The following is a 25,152-nucleotide window of genomic DNA, read 5'->3' on the forward strand; positions in this document are numbered from 1 at the left end:
TCGGCCGCCGCGGCTCGGCTGGGCCCAGCTCGGCTCGCCTGGGGCTGCCCCGCCGCCCGCAGCCCCCCGGGGCCGGCGGGAGGCGCCTGCGCGCTGCGGCCGCTCGGTGCCGGCCCCGGCGCTGGCGCCGCCCGCAGCCTCCCGCCGGCTTCTGCCTATTTTAGTCACAGCGGCGGCGCGGTGGCCGTGGCGGGACGTGGTGCCGGCGGTGCCGGGAGCGGCGAGGAGCGGCAGCGCGAGCCCGTACCCGTCCCGTCCGGGCGGCCGGGAAACTTTTCCGAGGGCAGGGGCAGGGGGCAGGTAAGGGGCGCGGGCAGGGCGGGGGCCGGGCCGGGGCGGGCTGAAGCCCCGGCGCTGCCTCCGCCCGCCCCCCGCCGGCGCTGGCCACTCAGGCAGCGCGGGGAGCGTCGCCCCGCTCTGCCCGGGGCTGGGGCGTGAGGGAGAGCCGGGGCCGCCTCTCGCCTCGTTGCGCTGCGGGGACACCCGCTTCGGGCCAGGGGCAGCGGCGGGGACCGGCCGTCGGGGGAGGAGGGCTGCCGCCCCGAGGGCTGGGCGGCGGGGACCGGCGGTAGCGGCGGGCGGGCCGGGCGCTCCCTGCCCCGGGAGCCGGTGGGGGCCGGCGCTGGTAACCGGAGCGCCGCGGCTCGGCCTCGGTTGGAAGCTTTGCCGTGGCCCCGTGGCGACGGAGCGGGACGCGCCGCCCTGCGCCCCCCTGCCGGGGGCTGTCTGGAGCGCGCCGCCCCGTCCCGCACCGGCGGGGGTGCGTTTCCTCGCCCCGCCCGGCTCCCGGTGCCGCCTCGGGCGCAGCTGCCGCCCGCTCGCCCAGGGGCTGGCCCGGGGGTAGCTCGCCTGACAAAGCCGGCTGGGGGTCTCTTCCATCGACTGGGGGGTGCTTCGTAGGCAGCCGTTACTTGGTTCTTCTCTCTCCCCATCAACAACTGGTAAGAGCAGGTGAACCCTGAAATGAAGATCTGGTGTTGCATTTGCGGTTGATTCTTTGCAGAGATAGAAGGAGCGATACGAAACACTTATTTTCCCCAAACGATAATATTTTTTTCTGAGCATATTTTCCCAAACTGTAATATTTTACCACGTTTTCTTCAGCTGTTCTGCAAAGCTTTGTGTGCATTCAGGCTGCCAATCACTTTATGGGCAAACATTTTATATAGCTGATCTCCTGTAATACTGAATCACGGACCACCTGGCAGTGTTATAAAGATGTCGTTGATGAAATGTCTCTTCCAGAACTAGGGCTTCTTGCCACTCTGTTGATTAATGGGGATATGACTGCATCCATGCAAGTACACGTGTCTTCACTGACCACAGCAAAACAAGAAATGGTTTCCACATATGCAGAACTGTCACTGTTCAGGCTTTCCATGAAGTTCTGTGTGGCACCAAATAATAAAGTAGCTTAAATTGTGAACTTTTTAAGAAATGCCTTGCCTGCGGTATAACAAGTATACTGCAAGTCTTGTAGTGAGGAGAATCGGCACTGAAACGGAACCGTGATACAGGTAACTGTGAAGGCAAAGTTTGTGACAGGAAGACCTTCTATGATGAAAGTTGAGAACAGAAAGTTTATTAAGGATTCAAGAAAAGGGTTCTTAGCTGAAGCTATATTTAATCCTTTTATTAAGTCTGCAAACTCTTCAGGGATGAGATTTTATTTTATCATTTTAGTGTGTTCCAGTGCTTTACGAAAAAGTGTCTTCAGGTGATGATACAGTACCTGTAATTGGGCATGCGGCTGTTGCCCAAACAGAAGTCACATACTGTACAATGAACAAAGCTTTGGTTTGTTATTTGAAGCTAAGAGTGTTCTGGATCTCCTGGAAAATTACTGAAACTGATGCTAAACCAGTGCCATGTGCATGCTTCTGCCTGGTTCCGCTTTGTATGTAAAGCTGTGAGACACTTGTTCCAGTAAAGCAGGGAGTAGAGCTGTACTTCTCACCCCAAACCCTCCAGTAAAGATAACTAATTTCAGCAGCTCCAGTAGGGCATCCTCTACTTCTCACAGTGTTTTCACTCATGTTTAGAGCTCACAGGGTAAATAAATGTGGCATTTCATGTTTCTGTTTGAACACATGGCTCATGACATTATTTCCCTGTAATCCAGTTGTACGTGCAGGGGCAGTGCGATGATCTGTGCTGGTTTTGGCTGGGATAGCATTAATTTTCTTCATCGTAGGTAGTATGGGGCTGTGTTTTGGATATGTGCTGGAAACAGTGTTGGTAATTCAGAGATGTTTTTCATTACTGCTGAGCAGCGCTGACACAGAGCCAAGGCCTTTTCTGCTTCTCACCCACCCCCACCAGTGAGGGGGCTGGGGGTGCACAAGGAGTTGGGAGGGGACACAGCCGGACAGCTGAACCCAGCTGGCCAAAGGGATATCCCAGACCACAGAACATCATGCTCAGCATATAAAGCTGGGGGAATTAAGAAGGAAGGGGGGATGTTCAGAGTGATGGTTTTTGTCTTCCCAAGTAACTTATGCGTGGTGGAGCCCGGCTTTCCTGGAGATGGCTGATCACCCGCCCGCTGATGGGAAGTGGTGAATGGATTCCTTGGTTTGCTCTGCTTGCATGTGGCTTTTGCTTTACCCATTGAACTGTCTTTATCTCAGCCCGTGGGTTTTCTCCTTTTACCCTTCCAATTCTCTCCCCCATCCCACCAGGAGGGAGTGAACAAGCAGCTGTGTGGTGCTTAGTTGCTAGCCAGGGTTAAACCATGACATGAACCAAGCCTCTCTGTTTATTTGGGTTTTTGGGAAATGAAGTTCACATCAGGTGGTTAGTTTCACGGGAATATGTTCCTTTCTAAAAGCACTACTACACCATACAAACTCATTTAAGCTGAATTCTGCGGAGTTGAGTTGTAGTTCATTAACAGGGTTTTAAAGCACCTGTGAAATATGGTTGTAGCTGCTTTCTCTATTATTAATTTAAAAGTTGAGCTGTAGGAAAGCTTGAACTTGTGCTTCACTTTGCAATTTTTATTATAAAACACAATAAAGCAGACCCCCTGAATTACTATTTGGCCAATACTGTTCAATATACAAGAGCCTTGCTCAAATTTACCCAAGTGCTAGCAATCCATAGTTGGCTTAAAATCTCTGTCATTCCATATTCATGTTTTCTAGGAGCAAAAGACCTTAATAAAAGGAGGGAGGGGATTGTTCCTCTAGTTTGGCAGGAAGACCACGTGTAGTTAATGGTTCATCAGTTCTGATTCAAATTTGAAGAAAATGTGCAATGTATTTTTTTTTCATATCAGGTACTTTCTCGATGGTAAAATAGATAGCATCTTCAGTATTGGCTTTGCAACCACAGAGGATTGCATTTTATATTTTACAGTGATAAATGAGGAATCGTTCAAGTACTGTAAGCTGTGTATAGTAAGCTGGTCTTAAATATTTAAAGACTAAATAATAGCAGCTTTACTGTATGTAATGCTTCTAATGAACCTTAAACTATTCTGTATTGCTGTGGGTTTTCTTTCTGTCTTGATGCCTCCCCCTGCCCAGCTTTTTTCCACTTCTTAAAAAGGTTAGTGGGGATTTGAGCAAATTGTCAGTAGAACCAGGCCTTGCCTGCTGCAGCCAAACAAGCTCAATGAGTTGACAGTCCCATGAAAAGGCTTCCATTAAAGCACTCTGCTTTGGAGAAAGCAGTTCTGCATCTGCTGCAGCAGGGAGACAGGAGTCAGGCCCAGCCTGGTGAGGAGGACAACTGGTGACCAGCCTCATGCCATTGGTGGCTTGTTTGACTTCAGCATAGACATGGCATTGGGGTGTCTCCAGGGTTAGGCAGCAGCTGACCAAAGAGGGTTCTTGTCTGAACAGCCTTGAACGTGGGAGCCTAAATTCTGCCTGACCAGGGCAGGGTTTTGACCCCAAAAAGTCCCGCTTGGCTGGTGGTTATTTCTCAGAGCTGCCCTGAAGGCAGTGAAGCACCACTGATGGCTGGACATGTCCCAGCTGCTGGTTTTGTGGCTCTGAGCATTCCTAGAAGGATTGCCCTCCAAGGAGGTGTCGCTTCACATGAATGCTCTGGGGGCAGGGGTCTGGTTCGGCAATTGCAGCCTGCACACCTCAGGGGGTACTGGAAGGACTGGGAAGGGTGCAGTTTAACTGCCTTTCCTAAGGCCTGAGATAATTCCAAGTGACAGCCTACACACAGAACATTGATCCAGGGGGTGAGAAACAGCGATGAGACATCACTGAGACACAGGATGCCTTCCTCAGCCCAAGGGAGTGCAAATCCATCTTCCCCCCTTCCATGAGGGTGCCCCAAGTGATTAATTTTAAGTCGTGTGGGTTGGTCACTTACTGCCCTTCTTGCTGAGGCTGTCAATGTGTGCAGAAAGGAGGCTGAGGGAGGGAGAACCACGCTCTAGTCGCTCTTTGTTCTGCAGGGGGGACACTCACCCAGGGAGCGGGGTGCTGAGGCTTGGCTGCTGGGGTTGCAAATATGTTCCATCATGCAAACATGTTTCATTAGCATTCATTGATAAAGCATTCCTTTCTTTGAAAAACATTGGCAGGAAGGGATGCTGTCTCTACATGGATGAAGGTTTCTTCTGGAAGGTCTTTGTGAGAAATAATTTCAGAGATATACCTGTCTTCAATGTTTTCTGTTGTCTAAAGTAGCTGCTTAGTTGGTATCTGAGACGGCTGTCTAGATTTCATTAGGAAGACCAGCTACATAACTTTCTAGGTATATACAACTTTTTTGTGTTAAGTAACTCAAGGCAAAAGTCCAGAAGACGCCATTGTGATTATCTAATCTGACTTCCTGTAGAATAAAAAATAGAACTGTAGTAAACCGATTAATTTTTTAATAATTGCATACCCAAATTTATTTTAGGTACCAGACAGCATCCAGACTGCCTTAATTCCCAGCAAAGAAAATCTTTAAAGCCATCCCATTAATTAATTACCTTTGCTATGTATGCTTGTGTGTCTTTGTAATCTGAATATATTTAATTTTATAGTGACTGATTATCTTGATAACTTTGTCTTTTGAATTGGGTAGTCCTTCCTCATCCTCCTTCCATCTTCCTGAATAGATGTTGTGGACTGTGATGAAGCTACTGTAGCCTTCTCTATACTGTGCAGACTGCATTTTCTCAGGAAAACCATGTGTTTTCCAGTATTATAATTACTGCTTTCTCTAGGATGTAGTCTCAAGATGTTTAAGGTAAGCTAGCTTGTGTTAGTTACTGTCCTCGTTGCTGCATGCATGTTTTGAGCCTGGGGTGGGTTCAAGGAGCATTTATCGCTGGAACTATCTTGTTTGTCTGCCTATACTTGCCTATAGGCACATAGCTCTACCTTTCTGCAGATGCATAGCTCCTCTGTGTGCCGAATTAAACACAGCATTGCAGTTAAGAGTTTGTCTGTCTCGGTCCATTTGGGTATCTAATCCCAAGTGAACAACCGCAGAAGGAAAGTAGCTTGGGGAATGTGTGCTACATAAACAAGCATTGAGAGCAACAGGAGTCAAGAGGGGGGCAGAGAGAGGATTTCAGAGGTGCAGGGGCCATGGAGGGAAGGAGTGCGTTAATTGGTGTATGCATTTGCATTGCACGTTAGAGGAAGTACTTCCTAAAATTAATGAGAAGCTTCCTTTTACACACCTAAATGATGGCCAGACCAGATGTAACTTAGCAGCTGGGGTGCTCAAAGCTCATCCCTCTGGAAGCAGGGGGCATCGAGGCTGCCAGGGCCCCCCTTGGCTTGGGGACCTCTTGGTTCCCGGTGGAGTTGGTGGAGCAGCTTTGCTGACTGCCAAGCCAGGCTGTGGCCTCTAGCTCATGTGTAAGCATCTACACTGTAGATGGCTAAAACCAGTGAGACAAATCCTGCTAAATCCAGCATAATCTCATTTTGTACATGAAAGCATATATGCTGTAAAGGAAAATCTTCCCTTTTGCTTCCAGGCTTGTAGCAAACAATTCATGCAGGCTGGTTACACGATCAGCATGTACGGCTTCTACGGCCTGTCAACATGTATAGTGTGAAAGTGCCGAGGGATTTCTGGCTGAATACTTGGGATAAGACAACTAAAGAATGGAGATTCTTTCAGATTTGAACTCTGAATAGCTTTACTTTTGACTGAATTAAAAAGACTGAAGAGAGAACTGCTGGTGGCCTCAAGGCGTTTAGGGTTTATTCTTTGCAGAAATTATTGTGATCTAGACAGAGTGACTAACACTGAAAGCTTCTCAGAGTTGAATTTGAGTCATCAGTGACAAAAATAAGGTAAAGTACCCAGTTCTTAAGCAAATTAAAAATGTACATGATTGTTGAATTGTTGAATTCTACAGTGTATGGAGAAAATGCCCATTTGCCGAGGGGGAAGTTGTACTATGTGCATTTAAATTACAATATACATTCATTCTGTTCTGACCATTTTAGTATATGTATTCTATGAAGTTGTAAGTTGCTGGCAGGTATTTATTTTGGAGGGTATAAGTGAAATGCTCCATTTACTTCTTTAAAGCTCCAGCAAACTCATTAACACTTTCTGATGGCAGCTGAGACCTTTCAGCATTGCTGTTGGTTGTTTTAAACAAGTCCATGCCGTGGTGTATTGCTCGTATCTCGAGTCTGAGCTGATTTTTCCCAGCACTTGATCTGCTCCTGCTGGAAAGGGTGGGATGTGTGGTAGAGCAAAACACTCAAAAGCACCTCAGTAATTCAGCCTGTGTTGGCAGGGCATGTCTCCTTCCTGAGCTGGGAGGAGACCTCTTCCATGGACCTCTGGCTCTGACAGCCTACAGATGTCAATGTTGTGTTATTCTGAATACAGTAGTCATATAGCAGAGACCCTGCTTGTGCATGGCCCTCCTTCTCCAGAGACAGGGGACAGAGTAGAAAGTATTCAGCATTTACTTGGGGAAGATAATAGTTCTTCAGGCTCATAATCTGGGATACCTGCTTTAAATGCAATTTCCTGCTGAAGCTTGCCTGATCACCACCAACAAACGAACCTGTAGCGATAACTGTTCACCAGAGCCAGGACGACTGACACAGGACATCAGACAAGGCCACATCAGCTGGCACGTTCCCTGTCCTGGTAGGTAGGAGTGCCAAAGCATCTCAGTGAAAGGATGGTGTCCCCTTTGAGTGCTTACAAATTTGGGTAATTTTATACTACTTTGGGCACTTTGTAGGCTGATCTTCAGTGGAAGATGACTCACAGTTGGTACCACAGATATTTGGTTTTTTGAATTGGGGGATTTTTCTCCCCCCAGTCCCTCATGCAGTAGATGAATGGCTGAATTAGAGCGACTGTTCTGAAGCCCTCAAGAGCTTAAAGTCTGGACTTGAAGGAACTATAAAGAAAAATATGAAAGGCCTTATCTAGCACTAAATACCAATCAAAATTAGAAATTTTACTGTACTTAGGCCCATACATGCTATTTCCTGTGCTGTATTTAATACTTCATAAAAAAACCTTCCAACATTTTTTAGCTCCCAAATCTTTTAATCTTTCTTAATTAAAAAGAGGTGAATCCTTTCTTTCTTCCTGCAGTTCACTGACAGCAAGCATGCTTGCTCTTCACTGTAGCCCTGAGAAACCAGTTCCATTTAGTAGCAGGGCTTATCATTATTTCCAGAAGGTTTGTTTTGGCCTGTGCGCTTTACATCGCTCAGAAGAGTGTCCTGTTGGTGAGGCTGTATTCTGTGCTAGTGCTGGCCTGCCTCCTTGGCCCTTCCTCTTGCCCAGGTAGAGGGAGGCCCTCTGCAGCCTGGATGATGCTGTAGCACAGTAAAAGTTCTCACTGTTCAGAACTACAAAATATGTGGGAATTTTGTATACATTGGTTTTGGGAGACGGGTCCCATTCCAAAAATAAACAGTTACAAATACAGGACAGTTTTTCCAAGGCTTTGGTTTTGTGTATGATGGCTTCTCTATCTGTGTCCTAGCAGTGTGATGTTCTTTCTAAATTAATTTGATTCATGTTGTCATGAATAGATGTTTTATAGCAATGCTATGAGCTGTAGTGTGGGCAGACTGTGAATGCTATAGGCGAATTGGAAATTGAACATAAATTTTGTCAAATTATTGCAAAGTTATGCCAAATTGTTGCAACGTGTGACTTTACATGACAAAAAGAGGTTGGTGATAGAAAGCGGATTAAAGTACAGATCCATGGTGGTTTTGTCTGTGGCGTGCATACAGCTTCCCATGTAACTTCTCAGTCATGGTTCCACTCAAAACTGAATTTTTTGTAGAAATTAGGGTCTTCATGGGAACTGCTCAGAGCAAATTGTTGGCAATAGCGTAGAAGTATTAACAATAATCCAAAATAAATGTTATCCATTGTCTATTAAAAAAAAAAAAAACCAACAAAAAAAAAAACACCCCTTAGAAACTCGTTAAACTTACTTTAAAAAAAACCAAAAATCAAACCACACTTTCGCCACCGATTCTTGACTGTGCAGTGGAAATGCTGACTGGATTCAGAATACAAGGTCTGGGAACTTTATGTTCCAGTTTTATTTTCTTTTGGTTCAGAAATATCGGCCCTTGATCACAGAAGTACTGCCTAAAATTCCTCATGCACTTACCATGCCTAGGTAACTTATTCATAGCTGATACAGTTCTCATCTCCCATTCTCCAAGGGTTAAATCCTGCATCTGAGGAGAATCCTGTACCAGAGAAGAGGCAAACAGAAAAGCTTATAGTTACAAACTACCTCGTTCTTGTAATGCTGGTTCTTCCACTGCAGTGGGACGGAGAGCATTTTAATTTGGAGAGGTTTTCTGCTCTTTAGGTGTGATGTTTTTATGGGTCAGTGACTTCCCTATCACCACTCCCACAGAGGGAGAGCTCTCCTCCTAACCTTTTCTTGTGAACTCTGCTGCTCGGTTGTTTAGGATTTTATGTCTTGATTTAGCATTAGTGATTTTGAATCATGGAATTAATGTTGGGGCTTGAGTAAACTTAAAAAGTAAAGCTGTAGCAGCTAGGAAATGTGATACAACTTTGCTTAATTTAATTTCTTACATGTGTTACTGTAAAAATGCATCACTGAAAGCCCTGCTGAATGATATTGGATGCTTCATTGCACCAGCAGTACTCTTTAAGTATTGACTTCTATGGCTCTTGGGGGGAAAAAATACCAAACTACCTTTAATACTCCAGAGAATCTAATAATTTAGATGGTAAGGTATTTCTTGGCTTCCCTGATGTTGTATCAGGAAAAGAATGAGACTGTTAAAGATCTTGGTGGGTTTCAATCCTGATTAAACTACTGATAGACTCCAGCTTTCCAGTTTCTTCCATGTCTAATCTTACACTGAAGTATGTATTTTTACTTTAAAAGACAGATGTAGAAAGCTGGTTTTGATTATTCTTTTTTTTTTTAATTTATTTTGGGCTTTTCAGTTGTGTGGTTTATTTTTTTACTTAACTCTTAATAATACATTGTCATACGGAAATAAATAGCATGGTTATCGTTTTATAATGCTGAACAATAAAATGTGGTTCATGGCATGGAATTATACAAAGTAGAACTTTGAATGTTAAAATTGCTTTTAAAATGCCCTTTCAGAAGTATTTTGCAGGACTACTTACTTCATGTTCTAATAACAGAATCTGTATAAAGCTGCCATTAAGTTTTGTAGTCTTTCTTATACATGACAGCTTTTTGCCTGTCATCCTTGGAGTAGAAAAGACAATCTCCTGTGATATTTGGGTTTCCCTTAGCGTGGTGTTTGGGGATGTAGTTTGTTGTCTCTGGGGACAGAGAGCAGCCTTGCTCAGCTCATTAACGAGAGTGGTTTGACCGAAATCAAGAGTGAGAATGAGGAGATGAACAAGGAACAAGAGTTTCCTGTTGCTTCTTGTCTTAAGAGTTTGGAAGGGCATTAAACGAGCCTTGCAGGCAGGAGGTTCAGGACCAACAAATGCAACTATGTTCTCAGCAGTTAGGCTGTGGAAGGGCTTGTCACAGGATGTTGTGGATGCAATGTTCAGGTTTATGTGGATTCAATGGTGATCTGACAGTTGCTACAGGGTTCGTAGATACAGAAACAAGATCTTCAATTCTACGAATATTAAGGTTTGATTCTAGAATCTCAGGGCTACAAGGGGAATTAGAAGACTGTAATGCAAAAGCTTTGATAGAGTTTAATTCGTTAAAATGATTTTATAAGTAATTCATCTTTTCTTCATTTGTCCAGATCAGATGAAGCTACAGATGGCCTGGCCAAAGTCAAAACAATGCATGAACTGATGAGAAACAGCATTGCCTTCTGAGAACGTTAGCTTCCTAGTTGCTGGAATTCCTAAGCGCAGCTTTACTGCCAAAAGAGACGCTGACATTATGTTATCATTGAGCAGAGTTTACAAGAATGGAAAAGCAAAGGACCCCGCTAGCAGCTTTTAATAAATAAAAATTGCCAAGATTCAGCTGAATCAAAAAATTATTCCAGCCATGGGAGAAAATGCAAGTTTTTGGGAAAGTTTGATATATGCACATCCGACGTGTACCACCTGGAAGCAAGAGGCAGAGGGATCTATCTACCACCTAGCCAGTATTCTCTTTGTTGTGGGCTTCATGGGTGGAAGTGGATTCTTTGGGCTTCTCTATGTCTTCAGCTTGCTTGGATTGGGCTTTCTCTGCTCTTCTGTTTGGGCTTGGCTGGATGTCTGTGCTGCTGATATATTCTCCTGGAATTTTATACTGTTTGCTATATGCTTCGTCCAGTTCATTTACGTTACCTACCAAGTTCGGAGTGTTTCCTTTGACAGAGAATTCCAGGAACTCTACAGCGCGCTCTTCCAGCCTCTGGGAATTTCCTTGACTGTCTACAGGAAGATTGTCTTGTGCTGCGATGCAGAAGTGGTTACCCTGGAGAAGGAACACTGTTATGCCATGCAGGGCAAAACACCTATTGATAAATTGTCCTTGCTTGTGTCAGGCAGGTTTGTATCTGTTTGTTCAGACTTCTGCAAATATCTTTATTTTTTCCTCCCTCTTGAAAATGAAAGCAAAAAAAAAAAGCCTGATTTGTGTATTGTTTGTTCGTTTTCCAGTACAACAGATTAATATTTATATTACTTGCATTAATATTTAATAGGCTAAATACACTCAGCTCGGACAGCACTAGCATAAAACCACCAAGCACAAAATCTGTAATAGCATAAAGAAAAGGATTTTAAGTCATTCTTTTCCAGACCACTGTATCATAGCAGTCTAACAGGTTAGGCAGATAAGGGGAACAAATGTGTGCTTCAGGCTGCAGTTTGCTAGCTATCTGCTGCCTAGCTGATGAACACAGCATCTTTCTTATTTTTCTTTGCTAGTATCATCTGAAACAGGCCTAAAAGGTAGTTATGAAGCTGAATACACTGAGATTAACTGTTTAGTAGAGGTCTTGACTTTGATACAGATTGAGTTTTGTTGCTTTCTGGGAGGTGGGTGAAGAGAGGGAGTAAGGGAGAGCTGAAGGCCTAAAAGTGCCCTTCCATTACAAAAGAACATAGTCAAACCATACCAAGATTTGCAGAACTGAGTCCACAGTTACTGTATACTGTGGCACTTAGTTATACCCTGAGGCAATAAATCCAGCTGCTTGTACTCCCTGCTGACTGGAGACCTTTCTGGCAACCTTGCTGATGTTCTCCTGAAGGGCAATACTAGCGTTTGTACCGTGTACAAAGTGGCATACAGTACTGGAGCATCACAAGAGTAGATGGGGATACCCAGAGATGACGGCTGTGGTCTGTCTGTGATGGGACGCTTTGTAGGTGCATTTTGACAGCCTGCTGTGTGGACAGATGGAATTTGTAGGCAGCTTGAAACCCAGCTGACTTAGGACTACTTGCAGTGAACAATATGGATTTTAGGTAGCTGTCCTCAGTGATACCCTGGTTCAGAGCATTCTTGGGACCTATCTAGAAAGTAGCACATGAAGGTTGCTTTTGGTCATAGTCATACTGAAGGAGAGGTGTCCATCCTACGTGCCCAGCCAGTTAATAATCATGCAGGGAGTACCTGATAACCCTCTTTGGTGTGGTATAGGACTGCTGCTTCTGATTTTGTAAGAAGCATTAATCTCAGTGCAGAGCAGATGTAAAAAGGGGACTCCTACAGCTTGCTTGCTTTTTTTTTTTTTGGTTTTTTAGCTCATAAAGTTTAAGTATACACTTTCTTCTTGTGTGCCTTCAAACTTAAATATGATTTTAAAAGTAGAAAGGAAGCTTTTCTTTGGTATCTGCAGAAGGCCCAAAGCATTCACGCAGAGATCCTGTGCCTCCATGTTGTTCTGGCTCCAGAGACAGTCCTGTGGCCATGTAATTCCTGTTAAATGCTTGAGAGAGCCCTACGTAAGGCATGCTGTGAGGAACCCTGGCTTTCCACACCCTGCTTTTTCCACTTTGTTACCTCTAAAATGCATATTTACCAAACTTAGAAGTACATCCCATGGTTTTCAAGTAAGTCAGGCAAACAGTGTTATGTGCATTAGTCTCTCCAGTGCATGCTGGCCTTTTCATGACAAAGCTTGCCCGTCACCGCAGAGACTTGTCCCAAAGAGAGTAATATGACTTGAATAAGGCCTGGAAAGATTTCCATTTCAGTTGCATGATTATCATCTTGTATTCTCTTTCAACTGGCCTGATCAAGTTGGGTTCAAAAATGTAATTAGGATACTGTTGCCCATTGATTGCTTTCTTATGCCCTCAAAGCTATATTTAAACTCCTCACATGGTAGAAATAACACATCCTTGTTGCAGTCATTGCTGCTGTGCAGGTAATACTAATAAATTAACACATCTTCTCTTTGTAGGATCAGAGTGACAGTTGATGGGGAGTTCCTGCATTATATTTTTCCTCTTCAGTTTCTGGATTCTCCTGAATGGGATTCGCTGAGGCCCACAGAAGAGGGAATTTTCCAGGTAAAAGTGGAGGGTTTTTTTTTGAATGCTACAGAAAACGGTTCAAGTACTAATTGGTTTAGAAATAAGTTCATTTAGTTGTGAGTTTCATTTGTGAAATTGTACAAACAAGTGGCATTCCATTAATTTGGGGAGGGAAGTCCTCTTTACCCACTGGACTGGTTATGCTGTTTGTATATCCTTTCTGTTTGCATCTTGTTGTGACAAGAAATGAGTTTTTTCTTAAAGCTAATTTGGGAGGCAGCCTCTGTTTGCATTCTTTGGCTCTGCTAAAACCCAGCCCTGAGAAATGAGGTTTGCAGGAGGTGGGTGGAAGTTGGTGCTGAAGAGCCTTCCCTATGGGAAGTGACCTGAGAGCCTGGGCTGTGCCTGTGATACAGCTTGCATGGGGGGACAGCATGGGACAGTGTCTGTTGGAGCTGCCCCCTGTGATCTGAGAGCCCTCCCACTGCTGTCACTTGACTGACACACTAGCTGGTGTGGGATCTGATGTCGCATGTCACAAGAGCAAATGGCATTTGCGGAGAGCTTTCTTTAGACCTGCCTTTCTAGCTGGGGCTGCCGAGAGCGAAGCGGGGAGTGTGGGGCTGGGGCTGTCGTTCAAAGTGGGCATAGGCAGACAGTCACTGAGGCCAACAAGACACGATTGTTTGGTCCATTCCCAGACACCCTTCTCTCTTGTCTTTTTCCTACAGTAGACCTCTGTCAGCCAGAGCCCTCTGGCTGGATTAAATGGCTTTAATTGCAGTAGGTGCAAAGACACGAAGTGTACGTTACAGACACAGCCTGCGTGCCTGCTGGGCATGTGTGTGTGTGTTTTCTGAACAAGGGCAGCAGCAGCAATATCACTGCCTTATCACCTGGCTAACTTTAATTTTCTATTCTATAGGTAACGCTTACAGCAGAGACAGATTGTCGGTACGTGGCCTGGAGGAGAAAGAAGCTGTATCTGCTGTTTGCTAAACACCGTTTCATCTCCCGCCTGTTCTCAATTTTAATTGGGAGTGACATTGCTGAAAAACTGTATGCCTTGAATGACAGAGTGCAGGTGGGGAAAGGCTTTAGGTATGACATTCGGTTACCGAACTTCTACCACGTTTCATTGCCAGAGACACCCCCGGTGCAGCCCTCCCACCGCCTGCAGAGAGGGTCCCCCCGCCACAAGCCCACAGGGGTTACAAACTGCAGCTCCTTCCACACACAGCCCTAGGAAGGGAAACTCTGCTGCAGCCATTCCCCAAGCAATGAAGGGAAATGCAAAGTGGTGAAGCAGAAGAGCAGAAAGATGAAGCAGAGCGAGACCCAGTCAAGCCAGATTTGACTGACAAGTGCCATTTACTTTCATTGGAGTAGCTTGAATTCTTCCTCTCTCTTGAGCCACTGGGTTGGCTTCTGCATTTTGACAGTTTGTGCAATATGTTTAGTTTCTGTTAATTCTTTTGTTGATCATCTCCTTATTTTTGGAGGAAAACAAACCATAACAGGCTGAAGTTTTATTGTCATTACGGTAGCCTCTGTGTTGTGTTTCAAAAAAACCAAACTCATGGTATTTGTAATTATACTTTCTCAAGATTATTTGCCATAATGAAGTATAGTCAGTATAGTTAATGAAAACAAGTAAGTTGTCTCCAAACTATAGCAAGTTGCTTGTAACATTCATATTTATGCTACATGAACATTATCACAATTAACATGAAGAATATTGCAGAAAAAGACTGAGGCCAATTGTAGAGTTTGTTTTTTAAAGAAATGAAAGACTTCGAAATACAAAGCAAGATTCCTAAAAAACAAACAAAAGAAAACAACAAATTCTGTTCCATGAATGATTAGTTTCTCTCTGACTGTCCTAAAGAGGTACTACATGAAAACAAACAAATGTAATTACTGGCATTAGAAAAGTAAAGCAGTTGTAACTGCTGCAAATATAGCTTAGGGAAATGATTGTGTAGTGTTTCTGATAGAATGTGATGCTATAGGACCTAGGCTTCCACAGTGTCAGTGCCATTCGTGACATGTACAATAAATACTGTTAATCAATCAACTGCCAAACCATTGGGCTTTGTTTTACAATATTCTTTTTTGCTAGGTTTTTCAGGAAGAAACTAAGAAACAGCCGCAGCAATAAATACAATTTTTAACTGAAACATCCATGTTTAGCTTCCAGAGTCACTTTTCTGTGCCTATGAAATTGATTGAAAAGGTTATTCTCTCCCTAGTTCTGTGGTGGTTTAATGGTGTACGGGAGCACCAACTCGTGCTTCAGTAAGAGAGTTGGTTTCGACCCTTGAGGTCACTGTGCCTTTGGGGAGAAGTGTCTGAATGTCTTTGCTAACTCACCTTCCTGCTGCTATGCCTGATACCGGCCAGTAATCAAAAAAGTAAGAAGCATTACTATTTTATGAGACTGTATTGCTGCCTGATACATCTGGAGGTAGATCACATTTTTAATATTTTAAAATTGCTGGACTGTTTGGTAGGACAGCCATTGTGTGTTTGTGTATGAGTGGGTATAGGTATGAGTTTAGATCTTGGGAGTTGTTGCTGGAAGACTTAAAATAATGATACAACCTTATGCTTGAAAGATAATCATGCAGTATATATAAGAAAGCTATTAGAAATGATATGAAATTACCTGTTTGAAGGACCTTCAATGTAGAGCAGATAAGGTATGAGTGTTGCTTTTAGCTCTGTCCCTTTCTTGGAGAGGAAAATCTGCCAAACATAAATACCATAGCATGCAATGTGATAATCCCCAAATCATTCTGATAACTCTTCCGTGCAGTGTATTCTGTATGTATTACTGTGTGAAGTCCCCGAGTCACAAACCTACTTTGTCTTGGTCAAAAGAGAATTGAAGAAGTGCAAGCAGCGTTCATTGACGGTTATTAAAAGACCGGCCCAGAAAATAACTAAGGCACAAAGTGCCAGAGGCTGGCAGTGTGTAGTAAGGATGTACAGCTGTGTATGCCCTCTTCCTATACTTTTCATAGTTAAAGGACAGGGTAGCAGGCTACTTGACCCCTTGGTAGGGCTCAGCACAGCTATTCTCATGTAACTCCAGCGCTGTGATTAATATGATGTCTTATTTAAATGTCGGCGATGTCTGCGGTGGGTAAGAAGTGTGTCATCTCCCGTGGATGTTGTTGCTTAGGCTGTGCCTTGCGATCACCGCTCCACTTCACTCAGCTGAGCTACTCTGAAAACTTTACTCTGATTTCTAACAGGTGATTTCAAAATAGCTGCCCATCTCTTATTCTGATAAAATAGTAAGAATTTATACATTTCTCGTGCTGTAACATGTGTTGGACCGATATGAAGTTTAGAATTGATGATTTATGTGTTAACAATCTACAAACATAAAAAGATTATAGTCTTAGAAACATAAAAGAGATATTATAGACTTAGGCATAATATAAACCATCAATTAATGCTTTCCTTGGTTTTCTTGGATGTATGGGCTTGCCCCATACATTCAAGAAAACTTGCCTTAACTTAAATAGGGTCAGCATTTAATAAACTAGTATGATCGTCTTCACTTTCAAAATAATACCAAGAAGTCTTGCCCACCCAATTTCTCTATCAAGCTTAAGTATTATATTTAAACTATAGCGCATATACTGCTTAAAAGGTGTCTGCTCTGGAGTTATGAGTGCTTCATTACATACTTTGGTGATTTTTTCTTCTTTGTGACTGGTGCATGCCTTGGTTTCAGCCTCGTTTCCAACAATCCTGTGTGATGCTTTTCTCTGCTGGAATCATTTACTACCAGAAATCTCTAGTAGAACATGTCTGAGTCAATATCTGAACATACCCTTAGCTAATCTTGTTTAGCTTTTGCTACTGTGCTTTTTGGGATTTGAGTCACTTTAAAAATTGTTTCCAGTTTTCCAGCATCTGTTTGAGTCATAACTAGCAGAACATTTCAGCTGTAGAATTCAGGATGTATTTATCTACAATAATATAAGTACCCACAAAAGGACTGGAAGCGAGACAGCAACCATTCTCCACCTCTGTTTTTTTTAATCTTGACAGCACTTCTAAAACGTACTGTAAAATACACTCTGGTGTGTGACTCATAAACCAATGTGTTTTGGGAGAGCTGTATAATCTGCAGACTGTCAGTGAAATAATGCAAGCTTTTGCAATGTTGTACATAGCCAGTCATGAGAGAGTTGGAGTTGTTCAGCCTGGAGAAGAGAAGGCTCTGGGGGGACTTCATTGCAGCCTGCCAGGACCTAAAGGGGGCTTATAAGAAAGATGGGGACAGATGTTTTAGTAGGGCCTGTTGCAATAGGACAAGGGGTAATGGTTTTAAACTAAAAGTGAGTTGATTCAGATCAGATGTAAGGAGGAGATTTTTTACAGTGAGAGTGGTGAAACACTGGAACAGGTTGCCCAGAGAGGTGGTAGATGCCCCATCCCTGGAAACATTCAGGGCCAGGCTGGACGGGGCTCTGAGCAACCTGATCTGGTTGAAGATGCCCCTGCTTATTACAGGGGGGCAGGCCTGGATGACCTTTAAAGGTCCCTTCCAACCCAAACTATTCTATGATTCCATAATTACTTATAGGTTAGTAAACATGTGGAGCTAGATGAAGCTCTGACTTGAGCATCACTCAATTTATGCCTGTGTTATTACTCAGGAATAACTATCGGCAAGGTGGTCAGGCTCCTTCATCATCGGTTTAAGTGAACAATACTTGACTCTGTGCTGCTTTGTGAATTGAGAACACTGTCAATGAATCCTTTTCTTGATCTGTAGTGACTCCCCTTCACCCACATTTTACGTTTTTAACAGTTCCATAATCATCTATAGGGTTATGTCTACATTGGTGTACTCTTATAGGTAACAGTGGCAGAATCTGGCGCATGTGATGATTTGCTTATTCATCAGCATTAGTTAATACTCCAGAGTTTTTGTAGTAATGAACATCATGCTGGAATCACCCTTAGAGCCTGCAGAAGGGTTCAAATTTACTGTGCAAGCTAAAAAAGTACATGTCCTATGAGAGTCCAAAGGAGGGGGTGGGGTGGGGAGAATTAAAGAAAAAAAAAAAAAAAAAAAAAAAGAAGAGCACTCAACTTCTTACAGGTTTTATCCAGGAGAGCTTTATTTTAAATTGGGCTTGTGGCAAATTAATTTATCGGATGCAGCAATGTACTGTGGGAGCTTCAAAGCGAGTCTTGCCTATTTGTGGGCATGGGACCGACCCTGCAATTCTTTCATTAGGTGGTATTTTCTTCACTAGTGGTAGTATAAGTACAGGTAACAGAACCTAAGTAATGTTTTTAATCCATCATGCAACTCTACTCAGGACTACAGAATTACCAGAGAGAATGTATCCCAATGTACTACTATAACTACTAATGCTATGCAAGGCCAATTGTAAGTGCCTAATGAAAAAGATTGTTTTATTCAGTTGCCTAAGATAACAGGCTGGATTTGGTGACTGAGGAGGGCCATCCTGGTCCTAAATTTTCAGTAATTAATTGCCCTGCAACAAACCAGCAAATGTGACAGTGATCAAGGGAAACTCAGTGATGGAAAGTTTGATGGCAAACTATACATACAGATTTATGATCTCCACTAGGATAAAGCTGGGAAAGCTGAATATATGCTTGGATGAAATCATGTAGTTTTGCCACGCCACAAAAAAGGTATATGCTTATAGTAATTAAATATGTTGATGCTATGTTTCCAGCAAAAAAGTATTCTACATTTTTCAATTATTGTCAATGATAAATATAAGATATGTCTGAACACAACACACATTAAAAATTAAAATACAGTGTTGTACTGCTCATATAAACAGGCCTTGCAAACCATGTGTTAAAAATGAAACAAATCTATAGCTATTTAGACAGAAGAAAACTATTTAAATAGAAAAGGAAAAAAAGAATATTTATTTGCTGAATTCAGACATTAATAGATTAAATATTTTCCTTTCTATTCCTGTAATAATTGAATGCATATTCTTTGGTGCTGATATGTTACTGTATAACAGATATTTTTTACAGTACAACAGAGTAAATACCTTATTAAGCTGATTTGTTATTCCCTCTTGAAAATTCTTACTTTGATTACACTAATATGGATAAAAATATAATAGGTTGAGAGCTCCCAAGGGAAAGCATCATTTTTCCCCTCTTTGTCTAATTCACATTAACTTTACTTTTTTGTAGGTTTTTGTATCCCTTCAGTTTCTGCTTACTGTAATTCTACTTCTGTGTGAATCAAAAGAGTTAATTGAACTTAACATGTAAATCAAGCCACCTCATCTTGATGAATCAAACCGTGTAGGTGGAGCTTCATCAGTAGGAGTGTGTAGGAGAAAGGCAGCACAGACATGTCATCTGCGAGCCCCAGGATTTGGGGTCTCATCCCAAATCGCGGCTAGCAAAGCCCTTCTAGAGGGTAGCTTTGCAGGTGGTCCTGCTGGCAGAGGGTTTGGACCCAAATCATCACTCTTCAAGCCACAAAGGTTGTTAAACATTGTCATAGGCTGGGAAAAAAGATGGGATGTTCTCAAAAGCTTGTGGGAGCAGAAGGATTTTTATAGTAGTTGTTGTTCTGCTGTGGATTCCCAGGCCATCTTACTCAGTTGTCAGTTCTACCACAGCTCCTAATTTAAGGGATCTGTGGTGTCTTGTGGGGACAAGACTATTTTCTGACCTCAGTGGGGTTTTGAAGATAAACAATGATAAGAGATAGATGATTAAGAACACAGACACTAAAGTCCTATAAATGAACAATTGTGATAAAATAATGGTGGTAAATTACAGTTTTAGCAGCAAATCCCATGATTTTTGTTGTATGCACTAGTAACTCTCCACCCAAATTTGTCTAAAGCCCAGGATATACAATAATTCTCTGAGTCAAAGGTATGTTACGCTGAGAAAGACATTGAAGCAAAAAATCCAATTTCATGGATAAATGTTCTATGTGTTTGTATAGATGTGGGAGCACCATCACCTTCTGTACCAACCACATGTTTTAGGCAACCATTAAAGCATCTCAGGTCTGTGAAAGGAGGGGAGTGAGTCCCTGTCCCTAGGCAAGGATGCTGGCTGGGTGGGGGTGAGGCACACATCTCTGTTTCGTGTTTCCCATGTGTAGGTTTTAGGGACTCTTAAGAAGCGTACAGGACAATCTAGGTACCCAATGCTGCATTTGGACTCCCAGGGGCCAGCAGTAGGACAGGGCTACAAAGGTCGGATATCAGCAGGTAAGCTATGAGATGGGTATCAAACATGTTAGGTATGACCCTGTATCTTCCCATACACATTCTTTTACACTGGGGTGCACGGAAAATAACTTATTCCGTAATAAAAGTGAGGCAAGCCAATTCACATCTGCCAGGATACACAAGGATGAGTATCAGCAGTTCCTATAATACAGCCATTGTGCTGGAAATCCTTGCTGTGCTTTGTTCATCTAACTCGTTCATGTTAGAAATCTTCAAAACTTACTGATTTTGGTTTTAGCAGCTATCCTATTTTACTAAGAGATTTAGCTTAGATAAAATATTTTGAATACTTATTTTGAATATGAAGTAAAACTGTCCTGTTTTCCTTTACAGAAAAGTTGAGGCTCAGATGATATTTTAAAGCAGATCTCCCTAGTGAGGTGAATGGGATTACTTCTTAAAAATTAGTCATACAGCCAGCACCGTGCTCTGTTTTTTTACTGGGTCTTCATTTTCTTGTTCAGTTATGGCTTTTCAAAAACATAGTGTCTTTTCGGTATGTATGTTCATTATTTAAAGAATTAATGGGTAAGTATTAGTAGGAAAAAATACAATAAATATTGATATTCTGAATTCAGGTATGGAACATAAAGCTTTTTTATATTGGTTTTGGTTTTAAAAACTATTAGTAATTTTTTTTACTATAGTCATTGCCATTTTAGTTCTGAAACTGCTTTATACATTGGTATATGTATTTAAATTAATACTACACACAAAAGCAATAATCATATATATCTGTATGTGCATTGCAATCTGTATCCCTGTTTTTAACCCTATATAATAGGGGTTGGTTTGTTGCTTTTTTCTTTACAGAACAAATAAGTATAATAAATGTTACTCAGAAGATGGTCTTATTTATTCATTGAAATTAGAGGAAAAAATGTTTTGGTTTTTTTTTTTCTGTGTTTGCCTTTACTCTCAAAGAATACAGTAGCAAGAAACAGTTGTGGTATATTATAACTCAGCACCCATTTTGATAGTAATTTATGATATGCACAGCTGAAGTCCAGCCTTTGGATGTACAAAGCAGCAGAGGTGGGGTGCACTGTAAATGTGGACTGGGTGCTCCTGAGCAATTGTTTGATGCTGACTCTTCTGAAATGGTAGTGGAGGCAGCTAATGCAGAAATTGGGTGCTTATTAACGTCTTAAAGTTTATGGTCAAAGCAAGGAGTATTTCAAAATCTCTTATTTAGGACTGCTAATCTGATGAAGTGCATAAAATATTCCTGCTTGCTACTTGGGCTACATCAACCTGTTTCTGTGCATTTGGACCAAACTTGTGCATTCCTGGTTTGCTTTTTGCTCTTGAACTTTTGTTCCTAGCATTTATTTTGGCTTACTTTCTTCCCCAATATGTTCCTTTATGGGATTATCCATTTTCTGCCCCCTCTTGGTCTCTTCTCTCTGTGTCTTTTTGCAAAGAAAAGAGATGTTTAAAAGAGATATCTCATGCCCATTCACAGTTCTTCTGAGCTGATCTATTTACCTTTTCTTCCCCCTCAGAGTCTGGAGGATTTTCACTCTCAAATCCTACATGCTTTCTGTGTCACTTGTTTAAATAATCCCATAGACTCATCTGCCTCCCCCACTTCCTCTTTGTCCTCCTTCCTCAAGAGTTTAAGTTAGATTATTTATGTATTTATTTATTTATTTTAGTTCTGCCTGTCCTTCTGGATAATGTTAAACACTTGGGGTTTAGTTCCTTTTTTATCTTGAAATAAAATTCTAAGCCTTATCAGTAATTTTAAAAATTCCTAGAAAACAGTAGTTTTTAATGATGCTAATATGCAAAGTCCTGGAGATTCAAGCCTAGACTTTGGTTCTCAAAAACAGTTGTTGGTGAATATTAAAATGCACAGCTAAAAAGGACTTCTATTGCAACAAAATATTAATTGCCATTATACCAACACCCAAAAGCACACACACATTTATACCCTGACAATATTTGCAATTCCTTTGATTTATACAGTCATACAGGCTCACAAAAATTCACACAAATCTCTGCAGAGAGAACATTGTGAGCTGCAGTTGAGATGAATTTACTTCAGGATTAGCACAGACATCTTTGCGTGATCACTTTGGACTTTCTTTGTGCATGGAAGTTGTCCAAAAAGGGAACAGAAAAATCACAGCCAGTTCAAGCAGTGCTGCCAAATTCACTGTAATGGGGACCCTTAAGAAATGGGCCGTCACCCAGTGGAGCAGACAGATGCAATGCAAAAGCACTGCTTTACTTGTCTTCTAATTATGTATAAATTAAGAGCTGCGTTGCATTAACAAGAGCAACATGTTGATAGCAACCTGAGTCCTGAACAAGAGATGTGGTCAAAATCCATCTCTGTTATTCCTCTGTTTCCAGAAAGAAGCGAACCTGTGAGGGCAGGCTCCCTGTTACTCCCTGCTGCTGTCAGCAAGCTGCCCTGGCAGGACAGTAACCTGCACTATGGACACCATGACCCCACCATAGGAAATCCAACTGGTTTTATAGCAGCTCTTCTTTTTTGGGGGTGAACCGTGTGATTTAGGTAGAACTAGAGCAAGCGGAGCAGACCCTTCCAGCAAGTCTCAGAAAAATCACTTGCAAGCAGCGCGTAGGCTTGCATATATTTGTAGAAATTGTTCACTGAGCAATTTCAAATAATGAACATACAAATTAAATTGTCAGCAGGAGACTGCTCATGCGTAATTTGGGAACAGGGATAATTGCTAAAGTGTGATTGAATAAATTGTTTACTGTGCACAGTTTAGATAACTTTAAATAGCAAACAATTTTACTCTGCCCTTATACCTCAGGATCATGTACACTTTGGATAAACATCTACAACAACTAGTGCATCTGTTAAAACTTGGATACTTTGATGGATTGTTTTAGAAGAAAGTTGGCTCCTGGCTCCAAGTTTGCAACAATCAATTACCATACTGTTAGTCAGACACTTGGAAGCCCTGGGATATGATGTTTTGTACCTCAAATTCAAACAAAGAGATAGCCCTTCTCGTATAAACAGGAGACACCATCCCTGCAGATGTGGCACGGGAAAAATTGCCTGGCTATACATCAGAAAGTGGCTGTTGGAGGGTATGATGTAAAAATGCACCAGAATGCACACACTCCTCTTAAATAAACCCCCAGAATATTAAAGAGCTGACAGAGTATTTATCATTCACAACCTCTTCCATCCAAAGTTCCTTCTAAGAAAACATAATCCTTGAGGATGCTTTCAGGCAAAACCCAAATAAATATTTTTTCTGTGGAAAATATGTGTAGTTTTACAATTATATGGCACATAATTTTAGTATCTGGGATGGGATTTGTCTCACTGAAATGTGGCACTTCTGAACTATGACAGCATATTTCATCCCACTCCAGACAGTTGTCATACACAGGATTAATTACTTTCTAAAAGAGCCCTCTTGCATTGTCTGTAGGGGGAGTTTAAAAGATAAGTTTAGAGTAGGCATCTTCTAAGCTGTAGATGCTGAGTACGCTTCCTGAAACTATAAATGGAAACATTTCATAGATCTCACCATTGTCTGAAAATAGCCCAGTCAGCTTGGCACATCTGGGATCCCAAATACAAAACATTTGTTCTCTTTAGTGAAAACTTTGCCTAAAAAAGGCTGCATGATCGGGCTGTCATTTGGAAAAGGCAGAGCGCTTGCAATTTTACAAAAAGTTACTTTATCATCTGCTTAATAAAGTCTTCTGATGCCCGGCTAGGCTGAACTGAGAAGCAGGAGAGGGAGGCTCTAGTCTCAGCTATGCTTCTGAACTCCTGCCTGACCTCTCTGCTCAGCAACATCTCCCTGCACCATCAGCAGCTCTTATTTCCCCGGCAATACAGAAGAACAGCCAGGCACCAAGAGGTTAGGGTATACTGTCAAAGATCACAAAGCAGGACGCTGGAGATAAGGAACACGACCGCGCAATTTGCAACATCCACGTGACATTTTTTACTGTGGACTATTACTGCAGGAAATAGCTAAATAATTGGAGAAAGTACTGAAGCTATCAAGAATTTAATAGCAGAAGAAACGTGACCGAGAGAAAGTCTGCATCGATGAACAGCTGTAACACCATTAGACCTGTCTCTGCTAACAAAATGCATCAATTCAACACAAATCTCTGAAAACTGATCTATTTGAAGCATCAATGAAAATGCAAAGTTTTTATTTCTTGCCTGTCAATTTATATTATCAGACTTCAATGAACTTGTACTTTATTTAAACCCATTCTTCAAGTCTTTACAGTGGTTTAAGAGTAGAACATGAAGCTGATTTTATTAAACCAGCCCATTCTCCTACAGTACATGAAACCTTGGCTTAAGACAATAAAGTCTACTTAATATGTTCTTCTACTTAGATAACATTTTAGTCATCTATACAACTATAGAAAATGCTATGTTATCTAAGATTACCTATATAACTAAAGGTTATGTAAAATTACGGCCATTAATATCTGCATAGGACTATGTGCTATTATCTATATAAAATTGATGCTACTCATCGTATTAGATAAAGGAAGGCTTTTCTTCTAGACGTGGGTGCACCCCACAGCATAAGGCTAGAGTCCATCAGAGCCATGTCTACACTCTTCATCTACTTATGGTCCTCCTGGAGGGCCAGGCAGCTCAGATCCTCCCTCATTTCTCTTTCCGCTGACAGCTGTACTAGATACCACCTCCTACGTTACCCACGCAGCTTGGTTCTTACCGCCCCGCTGCACAGGGGGAATGACATTTAATCATGAATATACTGAAATATAAAGGTTCCAAGAAAGTAACTGCAATCAGGGCAAAGTTCTACACCTTCACATGGCTGCAAATACTATTAGTTCACACCAAGCTTTCTTACCTAGGATTTTCTGCACTGGGCTAAGCAGATACTGTTTACCACCAAGGCTCCCCACAAAAGCAGAGAAGACCTGCAGGGTAATGAGAGAAGTACAAGGACTTTATAAAAGATACAACTAGTACAACTAA

General features: G+C 42.1%; 1 protein-coding gene across 1 annotated transcript; it reads left to right on the plus strand.

Moving 5' to 3' along the window:
- The first annotated feature begins 700 nt into the window (after positions 1-700).
- On the plus strand, positions 701-15,222 carry POPDC3 (popeye domain containing 3). Its single transcript, XM_056344378.1, has 4 exons — positions 701-941; positions 10,206-10,950; positions 12,816-12,924; positions 13,814-15,222. Exons 2-4 carry the CDS (start codon positions 10,460-10,462, stop codon positions 14,132-14,134), a joined length of 921 nt encoding a protein of 306 aa, XP_056200353.1. The 5' UTR covers positions 701-941; positions 10,206-10,459; the 3' UTR covers positions 14,135-15,222.
- Positions 15,223-25,152: the final 9,930 nt, after the last annotated feature.

This window comes from Falco biarmicus, chromosome 6 (assembly GCF_023638135.1).
Source record: "Falco biarmicus isolate bFalBia1 chromosome 6, bFalBia1.pri, whole genome shotgun sequence".
Lineage (NCBI taxonomy): Eukaryota > Metazoa > Chordata > Aves > Falconiformes > Falconidae > Falco > Falco biarmicus.